This window comes from Ictalurus furcatus, chromosome 15 (assembly GCF_023375685.1).
Source record: "Ictalurus furcatus strain D&B chromosome 15, Billie_1.0, whole genome shotgun sequence".
Lineage (NCBI taxonomy): Eukaryota > Metazoa > Chordata > Actinopteri > Siluriformes > Ictaluridae > Ictalurus > Ictalurus furcatus.
Genome location: NC_071269.1, coordinates 19,561,676 through 19,586,846, shown reverse-complemented (window position 1 = coordinate 19,586,846; position 25,171 = coordinate 19,561,676). Strand labels below are relative to the sequence as shown.

General features: G+C 39.1%; 2 protein-coding genes across 7 annotated transcripts in view; both read right to left on the bottom strand.

Annotated features, from left to right (window-relative positions):
* Nucleotides 1-964: 964 nt before the first annotated feature.
* Nucleotides 965-9,605, bottom strand: pgd (phosphogluconate dehydrogenase). Its single transcript, XM_053644087.1, has 13 exons — nt 9,477-9,605; nt 8,652-8,727; nt 8,372-8,551; nt 8,216-8,281; nt 8,014-8,132; nt 7,864-7,933; nt 6,760-6,894; nt 6,403-6,592; nt 4,273-4,403; nt 4,011-4,144; nt 2,409-2,508; nt 2,114-2,236; nt 965-1,464 (listed from the first exon to the last, which is right to left on the bottom strand). The coding sequence occupies exons 1-13, from the start codon at nt 9,482-9,484 to the stop codon at nt 1,345-1,347; spliced, it is 1,452 nt and encodes a 483-aa protein (XP_053500062.1). The 5' UTR covers nt 9,485-9,605; the 3' UTR covers nt 965-1,344.
* Nucleotides 9,606-13,627: 4,022 nt separating this feature from the next.
* The window catches only part of kif1b (kinesin family member 1B), an 87,363-nt gene continuing 75,819 nt past the window's right edge, over nt 13,628-25,171 (bottom strand). For all 6 annotated transcript variants that reach the window (XM_053644079.1, XM_053644081.1, XM_053644080.1 and 3 more), the window contains 11 exons: nt 20,799-20,913; nt 20,487-20,620; nt 19,670-19,731; nt 19,404-19,549; nt 18,521-18,763; nt 18,341-18,412; nt 18,132-18,250; nt 17,879-18,031; nt 17,212-17,404; nt 16,997-17,115; nt 13,628-16,504 (listed from right to left, as the gene is read on the bottom strand). In XM_053644079.1, the coding sequence (XP_053500054.1) occupies nt 16,462-16,504; nt 16,997-17,115; nt 17,212-17,404; nt 17,879-18,031; nt 18,132-18,250; nt 18,341-18,412; nt 18,521-18,763; nt 19,404-19,549; nt 19,670-19,731; nt 20,487-20,620; nt 20,799-20,913 (1,399 nt within the window). In that variant the 3' untranslated portion in view covers nt 13,628-16,461. The remainder of the gene's footprint in view (nt 16,505-16,996; nt 17,116-17,211; nt 17,405-17,878; nt 18,032-18,131; nt 18,251-18,340; nt 18,413-18,520; nt 18,764-19,403; nt 19,550-19,669; nt 19,732-20,486; nt 20,621-20,798; nt 20,914-25,171) is intronic.

The following is a 25,171-nucleotide window of genomic DNA, read 5'->3' as shown; positions in this document are numbered from 1 at the left end:
AAAAAGGCATCCGACTGGGATTTCTAAATTTAAGAAAATGTCCAATGGATTCGGTTTTTAATTTCATTAAGATGTGTTTATGGTCTAGTACTGCATCATATCTGCGCATGTTTGCATTGCTTTAACCCCTCGGTGTAATTCCCACCTTCTCGCACACTGATTGGTCGATTTATAAAAGTCTTGCAGCAACTATTGGCCAAATTCTTGCCTCTCAACCATTAGCGTACTCTCAGCCAATGTGCGAAGGTGAAGTGATGTTCTGTATGGCGTCAAACAGTTTCTTGACGATAGCAGCAAATGACAACTGGCGTGAGTCGGAACAATGCCCATGGCCATATAAAGTCATTTTTAATTTTATGTTATCACATTGCTTCATGGGCAGATTGAAACCAAATTTTATATATGTGTGTGTGATGTTAATAGTGTGTCTTTTTCAGTGTATTAAAAGTTTGCATTCATAGTAACAATACTTGGAATCTTTTGTTTGTTTGTTTTCCCTACTCAAACTCTTCTGAGTCAAGCCATTAGCTAGGTAGCAAACTGCCAGCCCTTTCAATGTCAGCCACCAACACCGGGCCAACATACTTTTTTCCATTGGGCAAATGTGGTCTATAAAGGCTGACAAACTTTCAGTCATAACAGAGTTGTTATGAAAAGTGCTCCTTTGCCAATGTTGAGCTAGCATTGTATACGGAGGGCCAACTTAGCCACCCAAAATAGATGTTGGACTAACGTTGGGCTAGCGTTGTATAGGGAGGGACAACATAGCCATCCACAATAGGCATTGGGCCAACATAGAGAATTCCTGTTCTAAAGTAATTATGCATACATGACTCTTTTAATGAGAAAGGAAAATAAGTATCTCTAGGGTTTAAAGTTAACTATTAGTGTAAATAGAACATTTGTAAAATAACAGTAAATCTGGTTCAGGGTTGAAAGCAGGTCAATAAAGAGGACAAACTCATTAAAAATGGATGGAACTCTTTATTTAGCCTAATACAGTGTAACAATAAACTGTAATGCAGGTTTAACACTGAATTCTGATCTCTGAGCTGTACCTACAGTAAGCGAGGCCTCATCAACACTACTCTCTCTCCTTAAGTGTCTCCTACTGCTACCTTACAGAAAGATAGATGGTTGAAACAGTGTACACGCTATGATATCATATTCCATCATAAATAGATCTCTAGGTTAATTCAAAGCATCATAAAAACGTTCAGTAATCTTGAAGTGAGGCTGTATTACAGGATAGAAGTGCGGGAAGAATGTGTTTTGGTCAGGTGCCATGGTCCCTGGTCTTGATCTCAGATGATTTTCTTCTCTGTTCTTTGCTGGACAGGATTTCTAGGCATTGTAAGATGTTGAGGATACGTTCCCACCATGGCCTGTCCAGTTGGTGTGGACAAAGTGGCCAGGTTTTGAGAGCAGCTCATATGTGTGGGCACCAAAGTAGTCCCTCTGAGCCTAAAACGTACAGTGATCGTTATTACTGAGGGTTACGGTCATGGCATACCACTGGACATAAACATGGGTGATTTAAAGAGGAATCTGAAGTAAACAAGCTGGATTTCCATTGAAGCGTTTTGCAATTTTAATTTAATTGAATGAATCTGTGTTTCCGTCAGTTACAGTCATGTGAAAATTGGGGAAAAGGCTGTGTATGTTAAGAAAAGAAAAGTCACAAATATGACTTGAATACTTCAACGTCAAGCTTTTCACCCATGCAGATGTACCAATAAATGTTTCGTAATTCGACTTGGTAAAATTCCTGCCAATGTTCTGCTAAATCCATAGATAAACAAAAGATAACAAGAATTAATCAATCTATAAGTTAGTGGAAACCTGTCTGGCCTGAGAAACCGGTAAATTTGTGTTCATCTAGACAGAGGACAAAATAAACCAACAAGTTAAATTATAAATGTATAGCATTCTTGTCGTTTACGCAATGAACGTGACCTCATGCTGTTGGACCCATCAAAGTTACAGCTGCAAGTGTGAAAAATGGGATCTATCAACATGACCAGGTTTTATGTCAGTGAATGGGCTTTAGTCATGGTGGTGCTGTAGTCAGTGTAGCAGTGTGAACAGATCTGTGCTGGAGTAAAGGCCGTACCTGCAGCAGATTAGCGGGGAGCATGGAGTGTCTGTAGCCGTCGTAAAAGGACAGCGCGGTGGTAAAGGAAGGCATTGGGATCCCCAGTTGAACTCCTGTACTCACAACTCGTCTCCATGACTCCTACAGCACAGGAGAGAGACAGACTTGTGCTATTAGCACCCATGTACTGAGACTGTAGCTGGCAGTGAGAGTATTACTGTCCAATTTATTATAACATCATTTTAATCATTGATAGTTTTCTGTTTAAACAGCCACAAGGCCTCTCTGCTCAGACTAGCCAGACGTTCTGTACCTGACAGTCCTGTACAGCGTTACTGAAGAAGCTGTCTAGTAGCAGATTCTGCAGCTCTGTATCACGGTCAAAGGCCTCCTTAATTTTCCCCAAGAACACACTGAAGACATAAAACGAAGCAAGATTACACCACATCATCCATCACTTCATCCAGATAAGTCCCTCTGGAGTAAATTTAATTCTGTCTGTTTAAGAAAAATAATAAATATATAGTGCTTCACTGTGCCTGAGAGTAAAGGGTCCATAATGTTGAAATTTTTCCCACCTGGTTTTTTGGTGTTTTTTTAAGACTATAAGAAAATCTGAAATTTGCATCAAGTGCAGTTCCATCAGTTCAGGAGTGACAAGAACTCTTCCTATTTTTTAATCTGAATGTTTCTCTGCAATTGGTCAACAGTGCAGTCAGCACCCTAAACCACATAAATAACAACTCAGTTATTTTCCCATACTATTTAGTACATTAGTGAGATTTGTGAAGAATAAAACACAGTCAGGTGTGTTGTTATATGAAAACAATCAGTGAGTGGGCTGGGTGATATGACAATAAATTAATCGATATCTATTATTGATATTCATATATTATGCTATTCTAAGATACTGTGGATATCGTGATATCTTTGTATTATTTAAAAATAATAATTACATACTGACTGGAAGCAGCTGATTTGATGTTAGAATTTTGTTTACAATCTATATTAATTTTTACAGATTTTTTTTGGTCCTTTTCAGCAGGTTAACATTTAATATTGTGGAAAGTTTGCAAAACAAGTTCATTCTTGTCATCACTTATATTATACGTTGCAGCTATGAGTTGTTCCCTTACAATCCTTATGATGTTAACAAGACATAAAAAAATGCCAGCTTGACATATTATTCAGAAACCACTAAGTCCTATGGACTTTCCAGTGGTGGAAAACGTAAAGGAATTGCTTTACCCTGGACTGCTACAAAGCACCGACACTGGAGACTCCTTCCAAAAATGCTAAAGTCTGAACTGCTGTCAGAGCTGCTATTATAGAAAATTACTTACCACCTTCTGACCAATCAGATTTGAGAATTCAAAAGCGGTACGATATAAGGGATGATAACACAGCTCTTGGCTAGTCAGTAACAAAAGGTGTCAAGTACATCCCTTCAGGTAAAATTTCATACAAAAATTAACCCATGGATAGTCTAAAAATATTTTAAATATTGAAGTATTTTAAATCTTTATTATTATGTATATATTATTTCCATGTGTTTTGACATGGACCTCAGATCAGCTTTAGCATTCATTAAGGATTGTACTTTATTTCATTTCTCTTTACATTTTTGTACTGTTAAGAACATATATCTTTATCATAATGTTTTTCCTGTAACTATTTAATACTGTTCCTAGCACAGCCTTGTCTAATGTTACCTCACCAGATAATATGCAATGTATTTCAGTAAACTGAAACTCTGCTTCCTCATGTGTTTCACTGTTGCAACATTGGCTGGTGACAATGAGGGTCAGTATCATTTCACTGCATTGTGTCTCAGCAAACAGCTCCGTGTGCTCTGGAGTCTAAGATTACACACCCTTTGATTTCTGACCCTGCATCTGAGAAAGGCGTAGCTCACCTCCGAATGATGCAGCCACCTCGCCACATCAGAGCAATTCCTCCATAATTAAGAGACCAGCCGAACTCTTTCGCTGCCTGGCGGAGGAGCATGAAGCCCTGAGCGTAGGAAATGATCTTGGAGGCATACAGAGCCTGGAAAGGAAATGATTAGTGCACATTATAATGATGAAAATCCAGAGTGCCTGAAGTCATTAAGCTTCTGTACAATGACAGTACACAAAAATACAGAAACAAACTAGCTAGGCCAAAGGTTCACTGACCTTTCTAATGTCCTCAAGAAACTGAGTCTTGTCCCCAGTAAATTTGGCCCCCTGGGGCCCTGTGAGGCTCTTACTGGCCACTACTCTCTCTTCCTTCAGAGAAGAAAGACATCTGGCAAAGACAGCCTCTCCTGTGAGACAAAAACAGCAGACAAGCAGCTTTTAGAGCTCAGATTGCTACAGCTACAGCACTCAGTAATACACTTCTGGCCTGATAAGGAAATACTGTATAATTAAAGCATTAGATCCAGGTTCAGACAGCGCACATATACAGCAGCTTTACTGAATATTACATTTAAAAAAAACAACACCAACAAAACACAAAGGCTGCACTTCAAATGAACATCTCTGCCCCAGAAACTGAAATACACACCACTGATTTGTACTAATTAGCAAGTAAATACATACATCAATGAATTGATGGGGCTCAAGTAGGGATAGAGAAGATTGAAAGAGTCTGCATTAATGCATAAAATGTCAGAACAAAATTTTTTATATAGGCTTTGTGTGTCCAAAACATTATTCATTCATTCATAATCAGTAACTGCTTTATCTTGATCAAAGTTGCGGTGAAATTGGAGCCTATCCCAGGAATACATGAAGAATCGGTTCCTATGATTTGCGATCACAGAAATTAACGCGAAATCAAAGAAACTCCCCAATATTCGCAGGAGCTTGCAATTTTTCAAAATTACCGCAGGTTTTCTGCAGATTTGGGTCAAGATGCTTAATGTGCCGTCATCACAACACGCATTCAGCCAAAGCCCCCTTTGCTTCACGTGAATCGAACAGGAGTAAAGTGAAAAGGTCTCATTTACCAACAAACATCACTGTGAAAGACCGTGCAAAACAATTTTATAGAACTGCAATTTCACCAATTCAAGTAGTTTTTTGCAACAAAAAAAAGCACAAAAAAGCTCAGCAAATCGCGAAGCATTTTTGGCTGCAACGATCACAAAAACTCTGTACAGACTGGGGAATATACCCTGGATAAGATGCAGGACACCATGCACACACACATTCACACATAGGGGAGCAATTTGGAGTCACCAATCCATCTACAAGCATGTTTTTTGGGAGGTCAGAGGAAACCGGAGAACCCAGATGAAACCTATGCAGACATGGGAGAACATGGAAAATTCCACACATTACATACAGTAACCTGAGCTCAGGATTGAACCTCGAACCCAGGAGCTGTTAAGAGAAGAAATGTTAAGCGTACCAAACCGATTGAAATAAGACAAAGACCAATTGGACTAAATTATAATAGGTTATAGATCTTTTTAAAAAATCCCAATATTTTTTGCATATCATGTGTCCAGTCTGAAAACCCAGACACAGCAAATAAGACAATAAAGGCTGCTTTATAATCAAATGCCATGCATAAAAAGTGCAGTCATTGTGTCAATACACATTAGAATGGCAATGATTAATCAGGTCTGCTTTTGTGAAAGCAGGGTTTGCCACATTAACAAACATTCCCGGTGATAGCAGCAAACAGTTGTGCAAGCATGACGTTGTAGGATTAGCAAGGTTACACTGATGACACGTTTAAAGCAGGTATATGGGGGAGGAAAATCAGCATGTCATCATGAGCTAAACACTGCCTGCCAAGAGAAATCCTTTGTCCCTCATTGTGCAATCGCTTCCGCCTCCTCATTTCTCCACACTCCACATCTGAAAGGCTAAAAACAGCCTTTTATTTCCTACTCAGACTCCTGTGTCCAAGTACTTCTCCTTCAGATGAGCATATTAGGAATGAAAATGCAAACAGAAAAATTAAAGAAAGAAATTTGTAACCCAGGATCTATCTAGAGCCTGTCTTCTGTAGTCCAAGTGCAATTGCCATGGACATGAGGAAATAATGAAAAGCCTGTTTTCTCGAAATTCACTCATAAAGGAAGTCTAAATGCAGTTGTTATGGGCTGCCCCAGCAGCCCATAATGTTGAAATATGTTGAAATTCTTGTCCATTAGTTACACAGACACTACAGAAGCAGTGGATAGAAAAAAAAAAATCAAAAAATCAGGTCAGGAAAAAAAAAAAACCCATCATTCTTGGTGCAAAATGACACCTTCATTCAACCCACATTAGAGGCCATCTCGAATCATCTTGAATGCAAGTACATACCGATGAGCGTGACGGGTACACCGTACTCCAAAGCAGAGATAGCTGTCCATTTGCCTGTGCCCTTCTGCCCTGCGCTGTCTCTGATTTTGGGCAGCAGGGGAGTGCCGTCAGAGTCCTTGTACTTCAGAATGTTTGCGGTGATCTCAATAAGAAACGAATCCAGCTCTGTTTTATTCCACTGCTCAAAAGCCTGAGGAGAAAGAAGTGATTAATGCCTTACAATGCCTTAAAGGAGGAAAATAAAGTCTTTTTAAAATGTGAAAGAAGCTGATTGTTTTGAAAGACAAAGGATTAAAGAACAAGGAAATGCAGGCTCGTATTATTAACAGGTGAAGGAGGAAATGGGTTGTGACTCACCTTCGCCATCTCATCATGATCCATACCCAACACATCTTTCATCAGATGGTAGGCTTCACAGATCAGCTGCATGTCACCGTACTCGATGCCATTATGGACCATCTTTACAAAGTGTCCCGCGCCCTCATCTCCAACCTGAGCATCAAATTATAATGAACACATTACTGTATATCCTGTACAGTATACAGATTTCTCTATCAATTTTCATCTCAAATTACTGTACACATGCATGTATGTATTATTATTATATTTAATTACACAATATGTATTTACATACACAACAATCTGGCCTTCATTTTATCCATCCATCCATCCATCCATCAATTTCCCATAGCGTTTATCCTACAGCTGCAATCAAAATTATTCAACCCCAATAAAAAAAAAAATTGTCAAATTTTACAGATTTTCAACTGTTTGCAATGAACAAATCAAACAAAAGCAATTGAAATAGTTCAACACAACGAATGCTTCAAGTGGTTTCCCCAAATTCAACTGAAAATGTAACTTATAATGATTTCGCCAATTTCACCATTATTCAACCCCCTGAATAGAACCCCTCACAACAGCACAAATATGCAAAACAGGTGTTGTCTCAAGCACACCTAATGCAACTAATCAGGGGCTTCATTAGTTGTACCAGGTGTGCTTGACCTGGAACACATTAAATACCTGGACTGGCTAGGGGCAGAAAAAGGAAGCTATCAACAGCTGCAACCAGATTTCTGAGAAGACAGGTTGTGAAAACCTTCGAGTGACCGCAAAAGACCTATTTTATAAACTATTTCAATTGCTTTTGTTTGATTTGTTCATTGCAAACAGTTGAAATTCTGTCAATTTTGACAATAAACCTGATTTGCAGTGGGGGTATTATTTTGATTGCAACTGTACACAGGGTCGCAGGGAGCCTGGAGCCTATCCCAGTGAACTCAGGGCACAAGGCAGGGGACACCCTGGACATGCACAAACACACTATGGACAATTTGGAAATGTCAATCAGCCTACAACACATGTCTTTGGACTGGGGGAGGAAGCCGGAGTACCCTCCAGTACTTATACCGTATTTATATCCTATAACTGATCAGGTTGGGATATCTTGACACTCACCCAGTCACAGCATGGCTCTCCTGTGCCCACCTTAGCAGCAATGCTCTGAAAGATGTCCTTTATGTGTGGCCTGTCCAAGTGAAAGTAAACTCATCAGTAATCACAGAAAAATTATTTGAGAACATATAGCTGAAAGAATAAAGCTCTCACCATGCTTCCTTGTGTCCGCCAGGCATCAGCGACGGACCGTAGCGTGCCCCCTCCTCTCCTCCACTCACTCCGCTGCCCACAAACAACAGGCCTTTCTCCTTTAAGCTTCCACACCGACGCTGCACATAGATGCATGTATATGTCTTTCACATTCTGAGATACAGACAAACCTGAAATGTGTATGTAACTGTACTGGACTTACTGTTGTGTCCCTGTATTCAGAATTGCCCCCATCGATGATGATGTCTCCAGACTCCAAAAGAGGAACCTGTTAAATGCCATGTGTAAGGTAGTGGTGATTTAATACGACGACATAGACACGAACATAATGACAGGTCAATATTCAGGATGACATTACCAGCTTGTCTATGAAATCATCGACAGCCTGCCCAGCCTTGACGAGGAGAATGATGCGTCGAGGAGTCTTCAGTTTCGAGACCATATCCTGCAGAGACTCTGCACCAATCACTTTCGTGCCTTTGGCTTCATTCTGCAAGAAGTCACGCACCTTGGACACCGTCCTGTTGTAAGCACACACCTGAAGGAGGAAAAGGAAGTCAATTTCAACACATCAGTAAGACTCTGGGAAGTCGACATGATGTTAAGAAAAGGAAGTAAAACGTGCTGCAATCACTTACAACGAAGCCATGATCGTTCATGTTCAGGATCAGGTTCTGTCCCATCACGGCCAAACCAATGAGAGCAATATCCGCTCTGTGCAATTAGGAAATGTACAAAATTAAGGAACAAGAAGTGAAAAAAAAAAACAAACCCATTGCGAGTGAACAGCAATGATATAAGGCTACTAATGATTCAACGGGTGACCTGTAACTGATTCTATACTCCTCTAATGGTTTTATAACGCGATTAAAGATGTCCTACAGCAGTCTGATGGTCTCTGATGGTAACAGGCTGCATTTTAATTCATTCATAGATACCACAATTCAGTTAATTACACACTTATATCCTGGATGCAACTAAATCAATAATGAGCAGACTTCTCAAAGCTAATATAAACTATTTTAACTGTAAACTATAGCTATTATAAACTATATTAATATATTATACCCTGATGGGGAAATAATTGTAGTAAACTACTAGATTCATTTACATTAGGACGTGAAACAATATACATTAATACAGTTAAGATAGCACTAAATTAATTAGCACAATTAAGATTGACAGTGATTAAAATTGACAGTCAGTAAAAATCAACAAGGTCAGTCGGGTTTTTAAATTTTTCGATGTTTTAGACTTGTTTTAGTTGATCAGAGATGATCTTACACTCAAGCTGTCTAATCCCAAATGGCCCTTTATTTTGTATATAGTGCACTACACAGATTATTTAATACACGATGAAATACGCACAGGGAACACGGAAACATTTGGGATTTAACCTCCTGAACCCAATAGCTCGAATCAAAATGTACACCTACATAAAGAAAGAAAGAAAGAACACTTACTGCGCCATGTCTGGAGAGGATTTCTTTATAAAACTGCACAGTATTAGACGGCTCTTGCTGCAACTTCGCCACACTTCCTTATTCCCTGCTGTTCTATGAGAGCTGCCAGCCAATGGGCTCACTCTGTACCTGACGTCACCCCGACCCAACGGTTTTAACTTCCTCGCACTCAGTGATTGGTGGAGAAATTCTGACCTGAGAAAGAAAGCCGTTGATTGGCTGAAAGCCGCGGTCACGCCCCTCACCGATTCTCTTTTCAATCCAAAAAAGACTACAATATCGATACCAATACATAGAAAAGCTTTCTTGTGTATAAAAAGAGAAAAGCTACAATTTCTACAAATAATTTGCGAACATGGATATCAAGACTTATATGTCGAATTGATAATGTGGGTCTTCTTTAGTAACAGAAGCCTTTTGTATGTAATTGGGTTGCCAAATAATGTGAGCAAAATCCCAGATGTTTTAACGCTCCTCTCCTTTTTTTATTTTTTTTTTTATTATTATTTTTAAAGGGATTATTATTTTGAAATAGTCAATGACAATCATATTATATGGTGTGTTTTGTCAGGATTTGGTCCACTGCTGCCCTGTACAACACTCTACACACAGTCTAGTAAATAAACTAGCGAAACTGAATGAGGGGGCGCTTTCTCTCTCTCTCTCTCTCTCTCTCTCACACACACACACACACACACACACACTCACGAGAAGTGGGGACTAGTATTCAAACATAAATATTTATTTTATTTATCATTTCAAACCTTCAAGAATGTTTTTTTTCCACTCAGAGCGACTAAAGTTACTCAGTCACAAATGTGTGAAAATTTTCTAACGTTTTTTCTCCCCCCTTATTTTCTACTTCAGCATCCGTGTGAATGTGCAAACTAAGAATTTAATTCTACAAGGAAACTTGTGCATATGACTATGAAGTTATTGAATCTAATGGTGTGTGTGTGTGTGTGAGAGAGAGAGAGAGAGAGAGAGAGAGAGAGAGAGCGGGCAGACATTTTATTAAATAAAAAAACGCAATACAATTTTATTTATCTACTACATGGTGAAAACTCACACAGTATCGATATTCTTATATTTAGGGTCGATGTCTGCATCGAAAGTATTGACACTTCAGTATCAACCCGCCCATCTCAGGTGTGCACCAAAAACACCACAACACAATAACATGAAACTTTTTCTTAAACCAGCCCCAACACCCGAGAGTGTGTAAATAAATTCCACACAAACATGTGCCTTTAACACGTTTATTTTCTATCTATTATATAATATTATATAATATTTATTTATTTACTGGAGACACAGAGCATTTATATATATATATATATATATATATATATATATATATATATATATATATATATATATATATATATATATCATTAGGTCCAAGTTGAAGTTTTATAATCATCTCTGAGTAGTGTGCAGTATCCTGAAATTCCACAACCCCAAAGATTTGCAATCATGCTCTCATTGTAGCATTATCTGCACAAATAAACTGTATGTTTAATTATGTAATCTTGAAAGTACTTTTTTTGATCTCCATTTGTTGTTGTCTCTGTTTGTTTGTTGTATGCACTTTATAGTGCCTCCACTAATATTGGCATCCTTGGTACATACGAGCACAGAAGGCTGTGAAAATTTGTTGATATTGTTTAATCTTTTGATCGTGTTTAAAAAAAAATGCACAAAAATACTCTGCTCTCATGGATATCAAACAATTGCAAACAAACACAAGGTTTATTTAAAAAAAATCTTTGTTTAATGTAGGTGTGCAACAATTATTGGCACCCTTTTTTATCAATACTTTGTGCTACCTCCCTTTGCTAAAATAATAGCTCTGAGTCTTCTCCTATAATGCCTGATGAGGTTGGAGAATACATGGCAAGGGATCTGAGACCATTCCTCCATACATAATCTCTCCAGATCCTTCACATTTCAAGGTGCTGGTGGACTCTCCTCTTCAGTTCACCACACAGGTTTTCTATGGGTTTCATGTCAGTGGACTATGATGGCCAAGGCAGGACCTTGATTTTGTGTTCAGTAAACCATTTTTGTGTTGATTTTGATGTATGTTTTGGATCATTGTCCTGCTGGAAGATCCAACCATGACCCATTTTAAGCTTTCTGGCAGAGACAGTCAGGGTTTCATTTAATATCTGTAGATATTTGATAGAGTCCATGATGCCATGTATCCTAACAAAATGTCCAGGTCCTCTGGCAGAAAAACAGAACATTAAAGATCCACCATCAACCATATTTAACCATGGGCATGAGGTACTTTTCCATATGGCTACCTCTCTGTGGGCATCAAAATCACCACAGATGTTTATTGCAAAAAAGCTCTATTTTGGTTTCATCTGACCATAGAATGTACCTGAAGGAAACCCCCGAAGCACAGGGAGAACATGCAAACGCTGCACATACAGGGCAGAATCGAACCCCTAACCACTAAGCCACTATGTCCCCCTTTCCTATATACTTTGTGTTCTGGAAACATATGACAATAAAGTGAACTTGACACAGAAACTGATTTTAGTCCTTATTTAGTAGTCTATACACTCTGTCCTCTGGGGAACAGAGCATTTGCTTTTGCCAAATGGTTCCATGTTGAACCACTTTAGAAATCCAAAATTGTTAACAAAGAATTCCTGAGAAAGATTTTTGTGTATGCCACTGTAAATAATACCTTTTACACTGTGCATTATCAATAGGTAGACATGTTGGATTAAGAGGTAGGCTGGGAATGCAGAAATAACCAGTTTATAAGACTTTGCGGTAGGACACTTTCAGACACAGAGCTTGTTTGTTATAGCATGCCCCTGCTCCTATGCATCTACGTCATTCCATAAAGGACAGAGCAAAAGGACATGAACATTTTCATGAAACAGTACACTTGAACAGTTGCCTGTTTTCATTATGTACCTTGTTTCCAGACTCTATTGAGGCTGGCATTTAACAAGATGGAAATATCTCTCAGGCCCTGTCCCAAATGGCACACTCTGCCCTTGTGGTCCTCCTCTGAGTCCACACTTTGGTGACGACGGCTAATGCAGACTTATGGGGCACTAAGGCGCTCGACTTCGTGATGCCGGGAAGAGGAAGATGTTGCCGGTTGTTGTTTCCACTGTGGCGCTAGCCAGATGGCTTGCTATGCAGAGGTATCAGCATTGTTTTTATCAGATAATCATCGACAATTGTCATAGCCTGAAGTTCCATTCCATTTTAATCGACTATAATTTCCAATTTTTTATGTCCAAACTATATAATGAAATATTATTAAAAGCTAGAGCTACAGTTCAATTACATTGTAAATCATTGTTAATTATAAAAACAAAAACTTGCACTTAAAACTCCTCTTCTCTGTTGTGTTGTCTTCGATGAATACCGCATCGAGGTCACAAAGGGGGTACTCATGAGAACCTTAAAAAGCGCTAAAGTCACAAACAGTACACACGACGGACTCGTAGACTTCACGAGCACATCATCAACTGAAGGCCACGAGACCGCAAGTCCACATGAAGTGCGCCATTTGGGACAGGGGCTTTGACACTGCTGTTGACAATGCATCCTCCATCCATTATTACCTCCTAACAAGCTTCCATGCTGCACACTCTCAGTTTCAGAATCAATGATTTCAGTTGTGCCACGAGTTGGTCCACATGAGTACATTTTAAGGGTTGGTAAATAATGTAAAACGATGCATATATTTATATATTTTACATGTTTATTACACCAATTTTTTTTACTTTCATCATTAATAGTGTGGCCTACAGCATTGAAGTTTGGAAATTTAATTTGTAGCCTGTGTATGGCTGTTGCTTAAAACGGTTAGATGCTAAGTCATGAACCAGATTTGCTTTAAATACGGAGAAGACGAACAGTCGACTACTACAATGAAGGTGATGTAAGATAACAAGCGAAATGATCATGTACATTCAGGTATCTCTTTGATTACCGAAACTTTAAACGAAAGACACAGGTGAAGTTTCCTCTGCTAATGCACTGGATGGACTTTATTGTTACCTCATTCACTAAACAGATCAATGGTGCAAGATTACCATACACAGAATTAAGATATCTGCATTACACATCTAGGCTATACAGCGAATAGATTATAAGTATTACAAATACAGGAGACATATTTACATTTTAATTCAAGCTCCATACAACATGTAATATTTACAAAATAAGTATGAAAATGAAGCCAATCTGACAAATAATGTACAGTGTTAAAGCATTGGTTTAGCTTGTTATCTTTCAACAAAATGAGTGGGAAGTTTACTAAAAGGACGCCTCTGAGAGGGAGTGTATGCCAGAGTGGTTCCGAAGGCAGCATGGGAAAATGCAATACAATGACTGAGAAACAAAGATTAAACGGTATATGCATGTGTAATGATTCATTCTGGAATACCTCTAAAAATATAGTCCCTGATATTAGAAAATAAATCTAAACAGTATCCCTCCCCGCATCATCATAACACACCTGAACTCAGAAGTACACACCTGAACTCAGACTGGGTTTGTAGGAGTGGCACAACCAAATGAAAGCAACAGGAAACACTACAGTTACTCAAGCTGGCAGTTAAAAAAAAAAAAAAAAAAAAGGACGTTTTCCCTTTTGTTCTTACACCCAATGCAGTTAGTGAATATTTGCCATTGACATCACAGAGGTACATTCAAAATCCACTTCCAACTGTAACACACTACATAATTCGATCTGATCTTATGCTATCTTGTTCATATTTGAGTAAACACCAGAAATCCACTTCAGGCTTTATTTGATCTGTTAGTTATCACCTGTTAAATGTGCAAAGAACTGCAAATGAATATATACACTGCAACCAAAAACAAACAAATAGCTATACAGTTATAATGTCTCTTAACAGTGAAACTCTTTGCTCTGTCAAGACTTGTGCAACTTGCTCACATGCTCTTGCAATTCATTCCATCACATGTTCCTACAATATTGAAATGATGATGAAATGGTGGCATGGCAAAACCCTTTCCCCTTACAAATGTCATATGAAATAAACATGTGTGCACACAACATTTTAAACAGAAGTCTTTTCTCATCCTTTTGTTATTTCTGTTTCTCGGGTTGGCCGACCTCAGAACAGAACCATCTCGGCCATTTCGCTTTGTTATCTAAAGATGAATGAGAGTCATGACTTTGCTTCATTGGAAAGCCAGGCCTTACACTAAGCTGAAATTCTGCATTAGCTTTAGAGATTATGTGAAGCACATAGCCTGCTGGTTGGCTGGCCAGAGGATTTCCGTGTGCCAAGTCACGTATATCTCCTTGTCAAAACCGTCCAGCATTAACGCAAGGCAAAGACTGAAAGACTACTCGATCGCTAATCCCAAACTAACTGCATCAAACATTAACAGAGCAAATCTTTTCATGAGAAATGAAAAAGCATGAGCATATATTCGATCCCATTTCTGTGTGTTACACTGCAAAATAATTCATCCTTCAAAGAGTGATGAACCAAAAATCTACTTCAGTGGTCCACTTGTGTTTGTGTCAATGTGCAAAACTATCAGTTGGATAAAAAAAAATAGAAAAAAAAAAAGAAACCCCAAAAAAGCCCTTACAACAACCTGCTTCATTTTTGAATTCAAATTTAAGTTAATGAGATACAAAACAAGCAGCATTAGAAATAATAAGTTAAGATAATGAGTACAATAATCAGTAATTAGTTAACATTGTTAAATTCATAGGTTCAGGTTCAACATGGTCATGGAGGCTTCATGGTTTTCTGATGGTGAGCTAAGCGGCTGGTTCACCACCAACGTATCATTCAACAAAGCTCCAATATCAGTACCGCAGTCCAGTGGCTATCAAATCCGCCTGGCTAAAATAACTGCTGCGATCTCGCAATAAATAAAAGATCACGTGGACAACAGCACAAAAGGAATGTCTCTTGTTTCAGAATGACTAGCATGAAAGTGCAGGAATCCTTTAAAGTATTTACAAATGACCTTCATCTCATTTGTCTCGTCTAATCACTTTGTTCTGTTCTGTTATTTTAAATATCAAGATTGAAAGATTTAGATCTGAAGTAAATGCTGTGCAGATGAACTGCATAAATGTCAGGGAAATAGTGTTCTCTTTCATCCATCATCCTCTAGTGCTACATAGTAATGCACCTTTACAAATGGGCATGTGTTATCCCTTTACTACATAGAATTAAACGAATGCTAAGCAAATGCACAGTGCTGGAGCACTGCCTAATGGACCACAGAATCGAAATCTGTCCACATTCTTCATCCAGGTCCACAGTAATACTCATAATAAATGCTGACTGGTCCCAGATTTAGCCATACGCACTTCAAATTCACGCCTCTGCCCTTATACATCCCCGTCCCCCTCTTCCAGTGTTGGGACATCTACTCACTAGTGTAAAAACTACTGAGCTATTATTCTCTATGAGTGAAGTATTTCTTTTCAGATAGTGATATAAGTGTATTTGATCTATGTTCAGTGGTACTCTGTGAGGCTTTTGTTAAGCAAACTGCTGATATCCTGAGGACTGCTGCTGTGGCCATGCGGGAGAAAACGTACCTGACTCAACAGATAACACTGATAAAGACGATCGTTACAGACGAGTAATAACTCAAATAGAGAAGAGAAACTGCTCGGGAGAATCGTGCACACACAAACAGACTATTACGACATGCTACTAGAAGAAGGTTCCGCTATGGCAGAGAACGAAAACTTAAAAGACAGAAAAGGATCCAAACGAACAAAATAGCGAGAGGTTAGGAGAGAGAGAAAGAGGGAGAGAGGAGGGGGGGGGGAGGAGTGGGTGTTCAGAAACTCAAGAGTTCATTTGCTGGAGAGGAGACTTAAGCCACAGGTCTACATACAAGAGAAAACCATCAAGAATCACAAAGTTTTAATAAGTGTTAACACTCGAAGGCTAGGGAGAAGAAACAGAGCACGATCTCTTCAAAATGAGAAGCTTGTTTAGTCCTTCAGCAAAGCGGAGCGTCTTCTCGCCAGTTTGGACCTGAAAAGGATATAAGGGGTAGGGGTTAAATAGAGCTGAGCGTCAATTCTATAAACACATGCACGCGCATGCACATACTGGGTTTTTGAAAATGAAAGCTTAAATGTCTAGCACCGCCGAATGCAGATAGTTGAAGTCGAGCGACTGTTGTGTAGTTCGTTTAAATAGCATACTTTTTATTTCTGGAGATTGTATTTAGGCTTCAAACTCCATAAAAGTTGTGTTCACTTCTGAAAATCATCCTGATGGACAAAACGTGTTAGTATTGCAAACTTTTATCGATCACAGAGCTTATTTTGTGCAATAATCCAAAAGCCTATGGGAAAATCCTATTGGATTTTTGTCGAGGGAACCAGTGTGATGCTAACTTCCGGGTTCCGGTACAAAATGACGCCGCTCTATAATAATAACATACATTACAAGGGGGAGCCTTAAGGACAATTTAATACTTTCAGATATTTTTATCTTGAGAACTGCTTTGCAAAGAGGTACCTTATTGTTCCTGCTAGCAGCGGGTTAAAAGCATACAGCCAGTCGTTCATGTCTTTATCATTGTTGGCCTGGAGCAGAATCCCTCTGTGCTTAGTGCACACAGCAAATGTGTTGGGAGTCTAAGAGAGAAATATTAACAAGTGTTTAATCAATTCATGTCATCTTTTGACACATTTTATGTGTTGCCCAGAGGTGAGTAGTGGATTAGTGTTTACCTTGAGCATGGCCTGCTGATCCTCGCTGTACTCCACCTGAGCAGTGGACAGGTTCAGGACACCTCGTTCCACTGGGTCCTTTTCGCTGTTGTAGATGAAGACGTACGGGCGGCGTACTACCACAAAGTGCTTCACCCACGAGTTCGAGCGTGGCTCCATGAAGCTCAGGAATCCCTTCTTAGACACCACAGATCTACAAAAAAGAAAAACAGAAAAGGGAGGCTTTTTTTTAACTCTATGAACAACCAGAAGCTCATAAAACACATTCATATATTATAGGAAAACTTAGTGTTTTATCAGCATAAGCTCTGCTGTATATGTGTATTGCGTGACTACCACATACAAGACCAATTCCTTTACAAATACCTCTGATCTAGGAATTCATACTTGCATTGTACAAATATTACTTTAATAAATTTTCACAAAGGCTGCCATTAGAATTCCAGTTCAAGTCAAGTTTTCTTAGTACAGAGAAGCATGGCTAAACTTATTGTGCACAATAATCAAACATTCGCTACAGAAGTGCTGTATAGAAAACTAGAACATCCTGCTAGACTCTTCACCAACATGACTAACATCACAACAGGGCAAAATCAATTTTCAGCAGCACTGATCTGCACACAGTTCTACCAGTTTGCCTTATCTAGCTGATGAAGTGAGGACTAACCCAGGCCTCATCTCCTCAATATCGGGCACCAGATTGAGGAACTCATGTTTGCCAGCGCGAGCCAGGTATGATGTCTCCATGCTGGGCACAATGGGGAAGTTCTCATAGTCCGAGTATGAGGGGCTGGTGGCGCGGGAGTTAGGCTCAGGAGTCCTGAAAAAAAATCCACCGAGTTTATGACCTTTATGAGCAACCTCAATAGTTTTATCAGCAAAACCATCAGAAAAACATGAGAAGCATGTCATGAACTCACTTCTGCTCTGAACCACAGCGGGAGTCTGCCAGGGAGGGGCAGGTAGAGGACGGGGTAAGGGTGGCACTGCTGAGACTGGTGACTGATGGATCTCGGCCCATGGGTGAGATATCAGACAGCTAATAATGAGGAAGACAGAAAATTAACCTTAGGATGTACCACTCTGAGTCACCTGCTTCTAAGGCATTCCTTCAAACAATCCATTGTACCTGGCAAGCGCTAACGCTGTTGCACATCTGGTTATAGTCACTGTTAAAAGTGTGAGTCAAAAGGCGGAGGCACTGAAAGGAAGAAAATAGTAGTATAAACTGAACAGTTTATTCAATTCATGCTCTTATTAAATGACAGGAAATATAATGAGGACATGTCTAAATCAGCTTATATGTTACCTTAGTGGCCAACTCCTTCTCACGGTCCACCAGGCTCTCAATGTCGGTTGAGTCATATCCACTGCTCTCGCTGGGAGTGATGGCGCTCTCGAAGGTGGTGGAGGAGATCTGTGAGGAGATGCTGGTCGAGGTGCTCAGGGTGCCGCTGCTCAAGCTTGAAGAGACAGACTCACTCAGAGACTTCTGAGGAACCGACTCTCCCAGTTTCTCCCGCAGCAGCAGGAGGTGACGTGTTTTCTCCACCTGAACACACACACACACACACACACACACACACACACACACACACACACACAAAGTATATATGGAGGTTAGAATTTAGCCATCATAGCTGATGGTAAGGCTTGCCACCAGAACATAAAAAATATATTTTACGTTCTGCTTTTAGAACTGTAGCGGACAACATCTTAGCAGGTTTTAGCACATCAGTTAGTACCTAGGACCAATTTTGGGCTCATTTGAGGGGGGTCGGTCATTGTTTGTTTTCATTCCTGAAATGTGGATTAATTGCTATGCACACATGTGCAAAATAGAAGATGTTTTAAATGAACATTACTTCTGGTGAAGGCTTTTAGTCAAAGCTGCTCCGTGTTATGATTTGTGCTCTTTGCTCCATCGCACAACATCTCTTTCTCTGCCATTGTAAAACAGGAAGTAAGATGACCAATTAAACCAGTTGTGTTTCATGATATCCTGTTCTGATCGCAAACAGCTGTTGTCCACATGGTTCTTAGTCAAGTTTTCTTACATAAAAGCTCAGACCATCATTTTCAAGTGAGCATTTACAATAGATAATCTTCTGGACCGCACCCTGGGTTAAAAACAACTGTTTTGCATACACAGTGCATAATTTAATTCTGCCTAATTTAAACATGTGTCTCACCTCGTGCAGCTGTTCCAGTTTCTCAAGCTCCCACTGGTGCTCGAGGATCAGACTGTCTCCTCTGGGCCTCCACCCAGCCAGGTTCTCCTCTCCACGCACGTACGCCACTGATGTGTCCAGGACTTTCCGTCTTCGCCGCTGCATGCCTGCACACGCACACACATAATGTGCATGTTTATAATTCTAACCTGGATTATATAATTTCCATTCATAGCAAAATGGACTTAACTGGGAACTACAAAAGAGGTCAGAAGAAGACAACCTACCTGGGCTTCCTGTGTCGGCCATCTTGCACAGGCTAAGCTCATAGATCCCGGTCACTCTATTGCTGTAAGCAGAATATCAGAGCACAGAGTTTGAGTTTAGGGTGGTTAATATATACGACGCACTTTGAGCATTAGAGCACTCACAAGACACAAAAACACATATACGCAATACTGCATTCTTTAAAAAAAGGCTCCAAGTATAATCTCTTTAGGATGCTAGAACCATCAACCATCCAAACACCACTAGAAGATCACTCGCTCCTAGTTCGGTGGTCTAGATCGATTGTCAGTCCAAATGAATCTGGTATAGGTTTCAACAACTATAATGAAATGATATCTATAAAGGCCATTTTCCGTTGTACACATTGCCAGAACTTTCGGCATCAGAAGACACGAAAATGTTTTTTCCACCGATCATTTCTACAAATTCCAGTTGGATGGTTTTTGGTACCTGCTCAAGACAGAAATAATGATACTTAGAAAAACCATCATTACCAAAATGGAAACTTCCAGTACCATTGTTCCTGTTTGGACAAGTTTTTAAAATTACACTGCCTGGCCAAAAAAAAAAAAGTTGCACACACTAATATTTTGTTGCAGCGCCTTTAGCTTCGATTATGGTGCACATTCGTCACGGCATTGTTTCAACAACCTTAAGCAATGTCAGTGTCAACATTTATTTCCATTTTTGGCCGAGATCTTGTATTGAGGACGGGAGAGTTGAACCACTCCGTAAAGCCTTCTCCATTTTTTTTTTTTTTTTTTGGCCAGGCAGTGTGGCTCTGGATGATGAGATCTACAACTAGAAGGAGCTCACCAGTCAGGGGATTTCGAATAGCCGCTGCCAAACAGGCTCCTCAGAGAGCGTGGAGGTGAGATCTTAGCATCTCTGGAGTAGAACACCATGCAGATGTCTTTGGTGATGATGGCAGGCTGGATGCAGTGGTCAAGCTAGAAGAAGAAAACACATGCATGTGTAGGTCACTCCATAACTCTTACTGAGTTACGATTACTTCATCCAGATTTAATCATAAACCGGAATTATGCACATTTATGCAGTGTGCGAGAAGATTGTAGTGCTGTAGTGAATAGCATAGCTTCATGTGCATGGTGAGTGCATTAAGCTAACCTCCAGGTATGCAGACAGGGTCATATAAATCTTCTCTCCACAGGGAGTCACACGGTTGAGCAGGAGAGAGTTGTGCAGCGAGCTATCCCACACAACCTCAAATCGGTAAAACGTCCTGCACAAGAGATAGGAAAGGGGTCAGGATTTCTGCTCTAAAGTCTGCATTTATTAATGCATTCTAACTCTGCTCTGGCTACAATATGCCACAAATGCATTATATAATGGCGCTAATATGCAAACATCTCTTGTAAACATTTAGAGAGGGATGTGTGAATAGAAAAAAAAAGGAAATGTGTCAAACCTGTGCACACCACGAATATGTCTTAATTTGTGGTTTCTGTATTGCAATGATACTGTTGCTTATAAGGTTCTGCAACATGTTCCACAAGCAAACCTGATGTGTTTTGCAGTTCAAACATACATGCATGGTAGTAATCACTTAGAGATGGACTTTTTAACCATTTTTGCTATCTGAATTTGTCAGCATGTATCTGAATATCCCAACAAGAAAATGTTTCATATCTTTATAAATAAAAATAAAAAAACAACAACAACAGCCATACATGGTTTAACTTTAAATGATCAAAACTGTGAACAGAACTTTTTTCTTTTCAGGCCCCTGAGCCAATACACACTTATTACACATACACACACACACGAGTGGAGACACTCGACTGAAATGTTTCTCATGATCTTAAAAACCTTTTGATCTGAAGGTGTATGATTAAATGTTTGAAATCGGTGTTGTAGACAAAAATATAATTGTGCCAACATATTCATTTCTTTCAGTATAAAACTAACATTTTATTTACTTTTTTTTTTTTAACGGATGACTTGGAACGAAATATTCCAAAAAAGCAGCCAATAAGTGTCCAGCGTAGGTGGGAACTCCTTTAATACTGTTTAAAAAGCATCTCAGGGGGTATCCTCAAGAAATCGGTTGAGAAAATGCCAAGAATACATTTCTGGAAATTCTAGGTTAAAATACCAAATTATATTTTATTTATTTTGGATTTTTTCTATCACAACATAATTCCCATAGTTCCATTTGCATTATTCCTGAGTTTTGATGACTTTATTACTATTCTAAAATGTGGAGAAAAAAAAATAATAAAGAATGAGTGTTTCTAAACTTTTGACCTATATAGCTTAGGGACTCCAGTGGTTCAGAGGCCTGTCTATAAAATAAATGGCTCAAACACAAAACTGTGTATTGTATCTGTAATACATCAGCTAGTCAAAATAATAAAATCTCACAGTAGCCTTGCCTTTTCTCCCATAATGCCACTAAACTTTAACACGTGGTCCTGGTAATCTAATCTACACTCTTAAAAACCAAAAGGTTCCATCTAGCAGTCTTAAAGATTTGTCAGTTTGTCCCTAAATAAACTTTAAATGTTCTACTTGGAACCATTTCAAATATAACCTTTCACAAGGCTAGAACCATTAACCATCCCAAGAACCCTTGAATAACCATTTTCCTTGAGTTTGATTGCTACAGTGTTAAAGAACATAAGAATATCTTCATGAACAGACATAACGGAAGTTCAGAGTCAAGTAACAACCAGTCCTTCACTACACTCTTGGAAGGAGAAAAGTTGACCTTTAAGGGTTCTTTGGTTTGCACACAAGAGCCAACCTTTGAAAGGTTCTATAAAGGACACTAAAACAGAGGGTTTTTCAATCAGAGAAAACCACTTTATTGAACACGAACCCTTGACCTTCAAAAGAACCCTTCATAAAAGTTTAATCTATAACCCTTAACGCTCAGTTTAATTCAGTTTGTCCCTATAAGGGAGCACTGGAGGGTTCTGTGTAAACTCTAGAACAGTAGGTTTCCTGATCAAAGAGCGCTCCAAATACAACACTGTTATTAAGATAAGAATGATTAACAATCTAAAATACCTTTAAGGAACCCTAAGAGTGTAAGAAACCTGAGATGCCGGTACTGCTAAATATTTCCATGAAAAGTTTGCCTAGAATTCATCCTCTTTTTTTTTTTCCCTCAAGTGAGCTACAATATCAGCTCGTGTCCTAACCTTCTCTGTGGTTCAATATCACATGCTCAATCCAAAACCTTAAAGGATTCAGAGGCTCCAGAGACACACGCCAGGGTTTCCGATTGCAGTCTTTAACAGCCACTGCCCTGGAGAGGTTACAGAGCTTCTCTCAGCACACCTGAGAGAAGCTCTGTTTTTGGACAAAATTATAAATGCCATATTTTATTACCTGATAAAAAACATATTTAAAGTTCAGATAACTGTTGATCCATAATCTCTGGATCCGCTGCTATTTGCAGAAGATTTCAAGACGCTCCAAGCACATTAAAGTGAGCATGTCACTGAATTCTACATAAACATGGCATTGAGATGTGTACATTCAAGCCTTAGACCGAGGTCATTTAACACAGCAGTGACACACCTGCTAATACTCTTGAGAGGTGCTCCTGTTAGACCATGGTATAACATCATGTTTATGCCAGACGCCTCTATTATTCTGCGCCAGAGGGTGAGAAAGGCTCACAGTGCTTAAACAAAATGCTGATAAGGTGCAGTCTGACAGCCACAGCACTCTGGAGTGTTAGCTGGTGTTACACCATTAGACAGATGGTAATGGGGTGAAAGTCGACAGCTGTCAGGGAGTAAGTGTGTGCATCATTACTAAACTGTGAGATACAGTGTGTGTGAATGAAGTCATGTCATATATAGTATGTTTTTGATTGAGCAGAGCAGACCTACTTTGACTGAGCACGTACATGACGTGCATGTAATCCTCAAGCTTATGGCTGCCTGGTGGTATCTGTCCAGGACTCATTTTAACGCATGACCTCCTTTAATCTCTACAGCTGAAATGACACAGGTAGCAGCAGACAGGCTCACTGATACTCTATGATAATTACTTTGATATTTTTTTGGTGACCATAAGCCAGTCCCTCCAGGAATTTGAGATTTTGCAATTGAAAAAATGAATGCAAAAATCAAGCGAGTGCCGCAATATTCTCAATAAAGGAGCTTGTAATTTTTGTAAATTACCGCAGATTTTCCACAGATTAGGGCCAAGACGCATCCTTGTGACGTCATCACAACGCGCATTTAGTCAAAGCCCTCTTCGATTCACGTGTGTATAGCTAAAATGCCTCATTTACCAAAAAACCTCACTGAGAAAGCAATGCAAGTTTGCCAATTCAAGTAGTTTTCAGAAAAAAAAACAAAAAGAAAAAAAAGGACAAAAACCTCTGCAAGTTGCACTGCAAATTTTGAAAAAAGCTGCAGCCATATCAAGCATTTTTGGCTGCAACAATCACAAAAAAAAAAAAAACAACTCCACGAAATCCTGTATGGACTGATTAGCAAATTTTAAGCAAGACTGGGTCTGCTGTTATAGGAAAAGAATCAATCAGTGACAGGGTGGTGTGGCCACAAAGTTGATTTGTTTACAATAACAGCATGTACGGAATTGTTTTATCCCTCTTATACCACAGCAATTTTCCAAAGCTATCAAGTTTTAAAAAATAAATAAATAAATTATAGTTATGTTTAATGTTGTGTCCACGACAGAAGGATGGCCCATGAAGGAAAAATTTGTGATACAAAACATTGACACTGGAGACTCCTTCCAAAGATGTTAAATAAAAGTCTCCTCATGGAAAATTTCACCATATCAATGTTTACAGTTCTAAAAATCGGTCTCCATGGCCATACAAGTGTCTGTGCAAGCTGTTACTATAGAAATCATAACATATTACAACGCACATTAATATAAATCCTTGCGGCCGGAACTACTGTGAAGGCTGCTTAGGATGTAGCATTTTTAATGTATATCAGGTAATGTTATATTTATTTCTCTTTTCACTATACACTTTTTCCACATTTCAATTTTGATGTAGTTTATGATGACTTGAAGTTTAAAAATGATAAGATATATCAAGGGTTCCAAGGGGAATACTTCTAATATGAATGAACTAGATTTACTGCAGTCTTGGATGCCCATCATGAAGCAGGTAACTTCCTGCTACCTTTATGTTTTTTAATGTTTACTTCACAGTATCATGACTCTACAGAAAGACATGCAGTCTGACAGAACCTGGGTGCAGCTCGAAAAATATCACCATTATTTCTGATGCATAACTGTGCAAGATGAACCATGAATACAAACTCTATTGATAAAGGTCAGCTAATATTATCACTGAATATTCTCTCCTCAGCATCTGAGTGTCACCTAATCAAAAGCTGGCAGACTGCAGATTAGCAGAGGAGCGTTTTTGTTCTGGTTTCCGGTACATGTCAAAGTGACTTTCTCGTGTAGTGAAAAAAAAATTGTCAAAGTTAAGAAATGGCTGCCATTTTGAAAAAGATTACATTATCCATCCATCC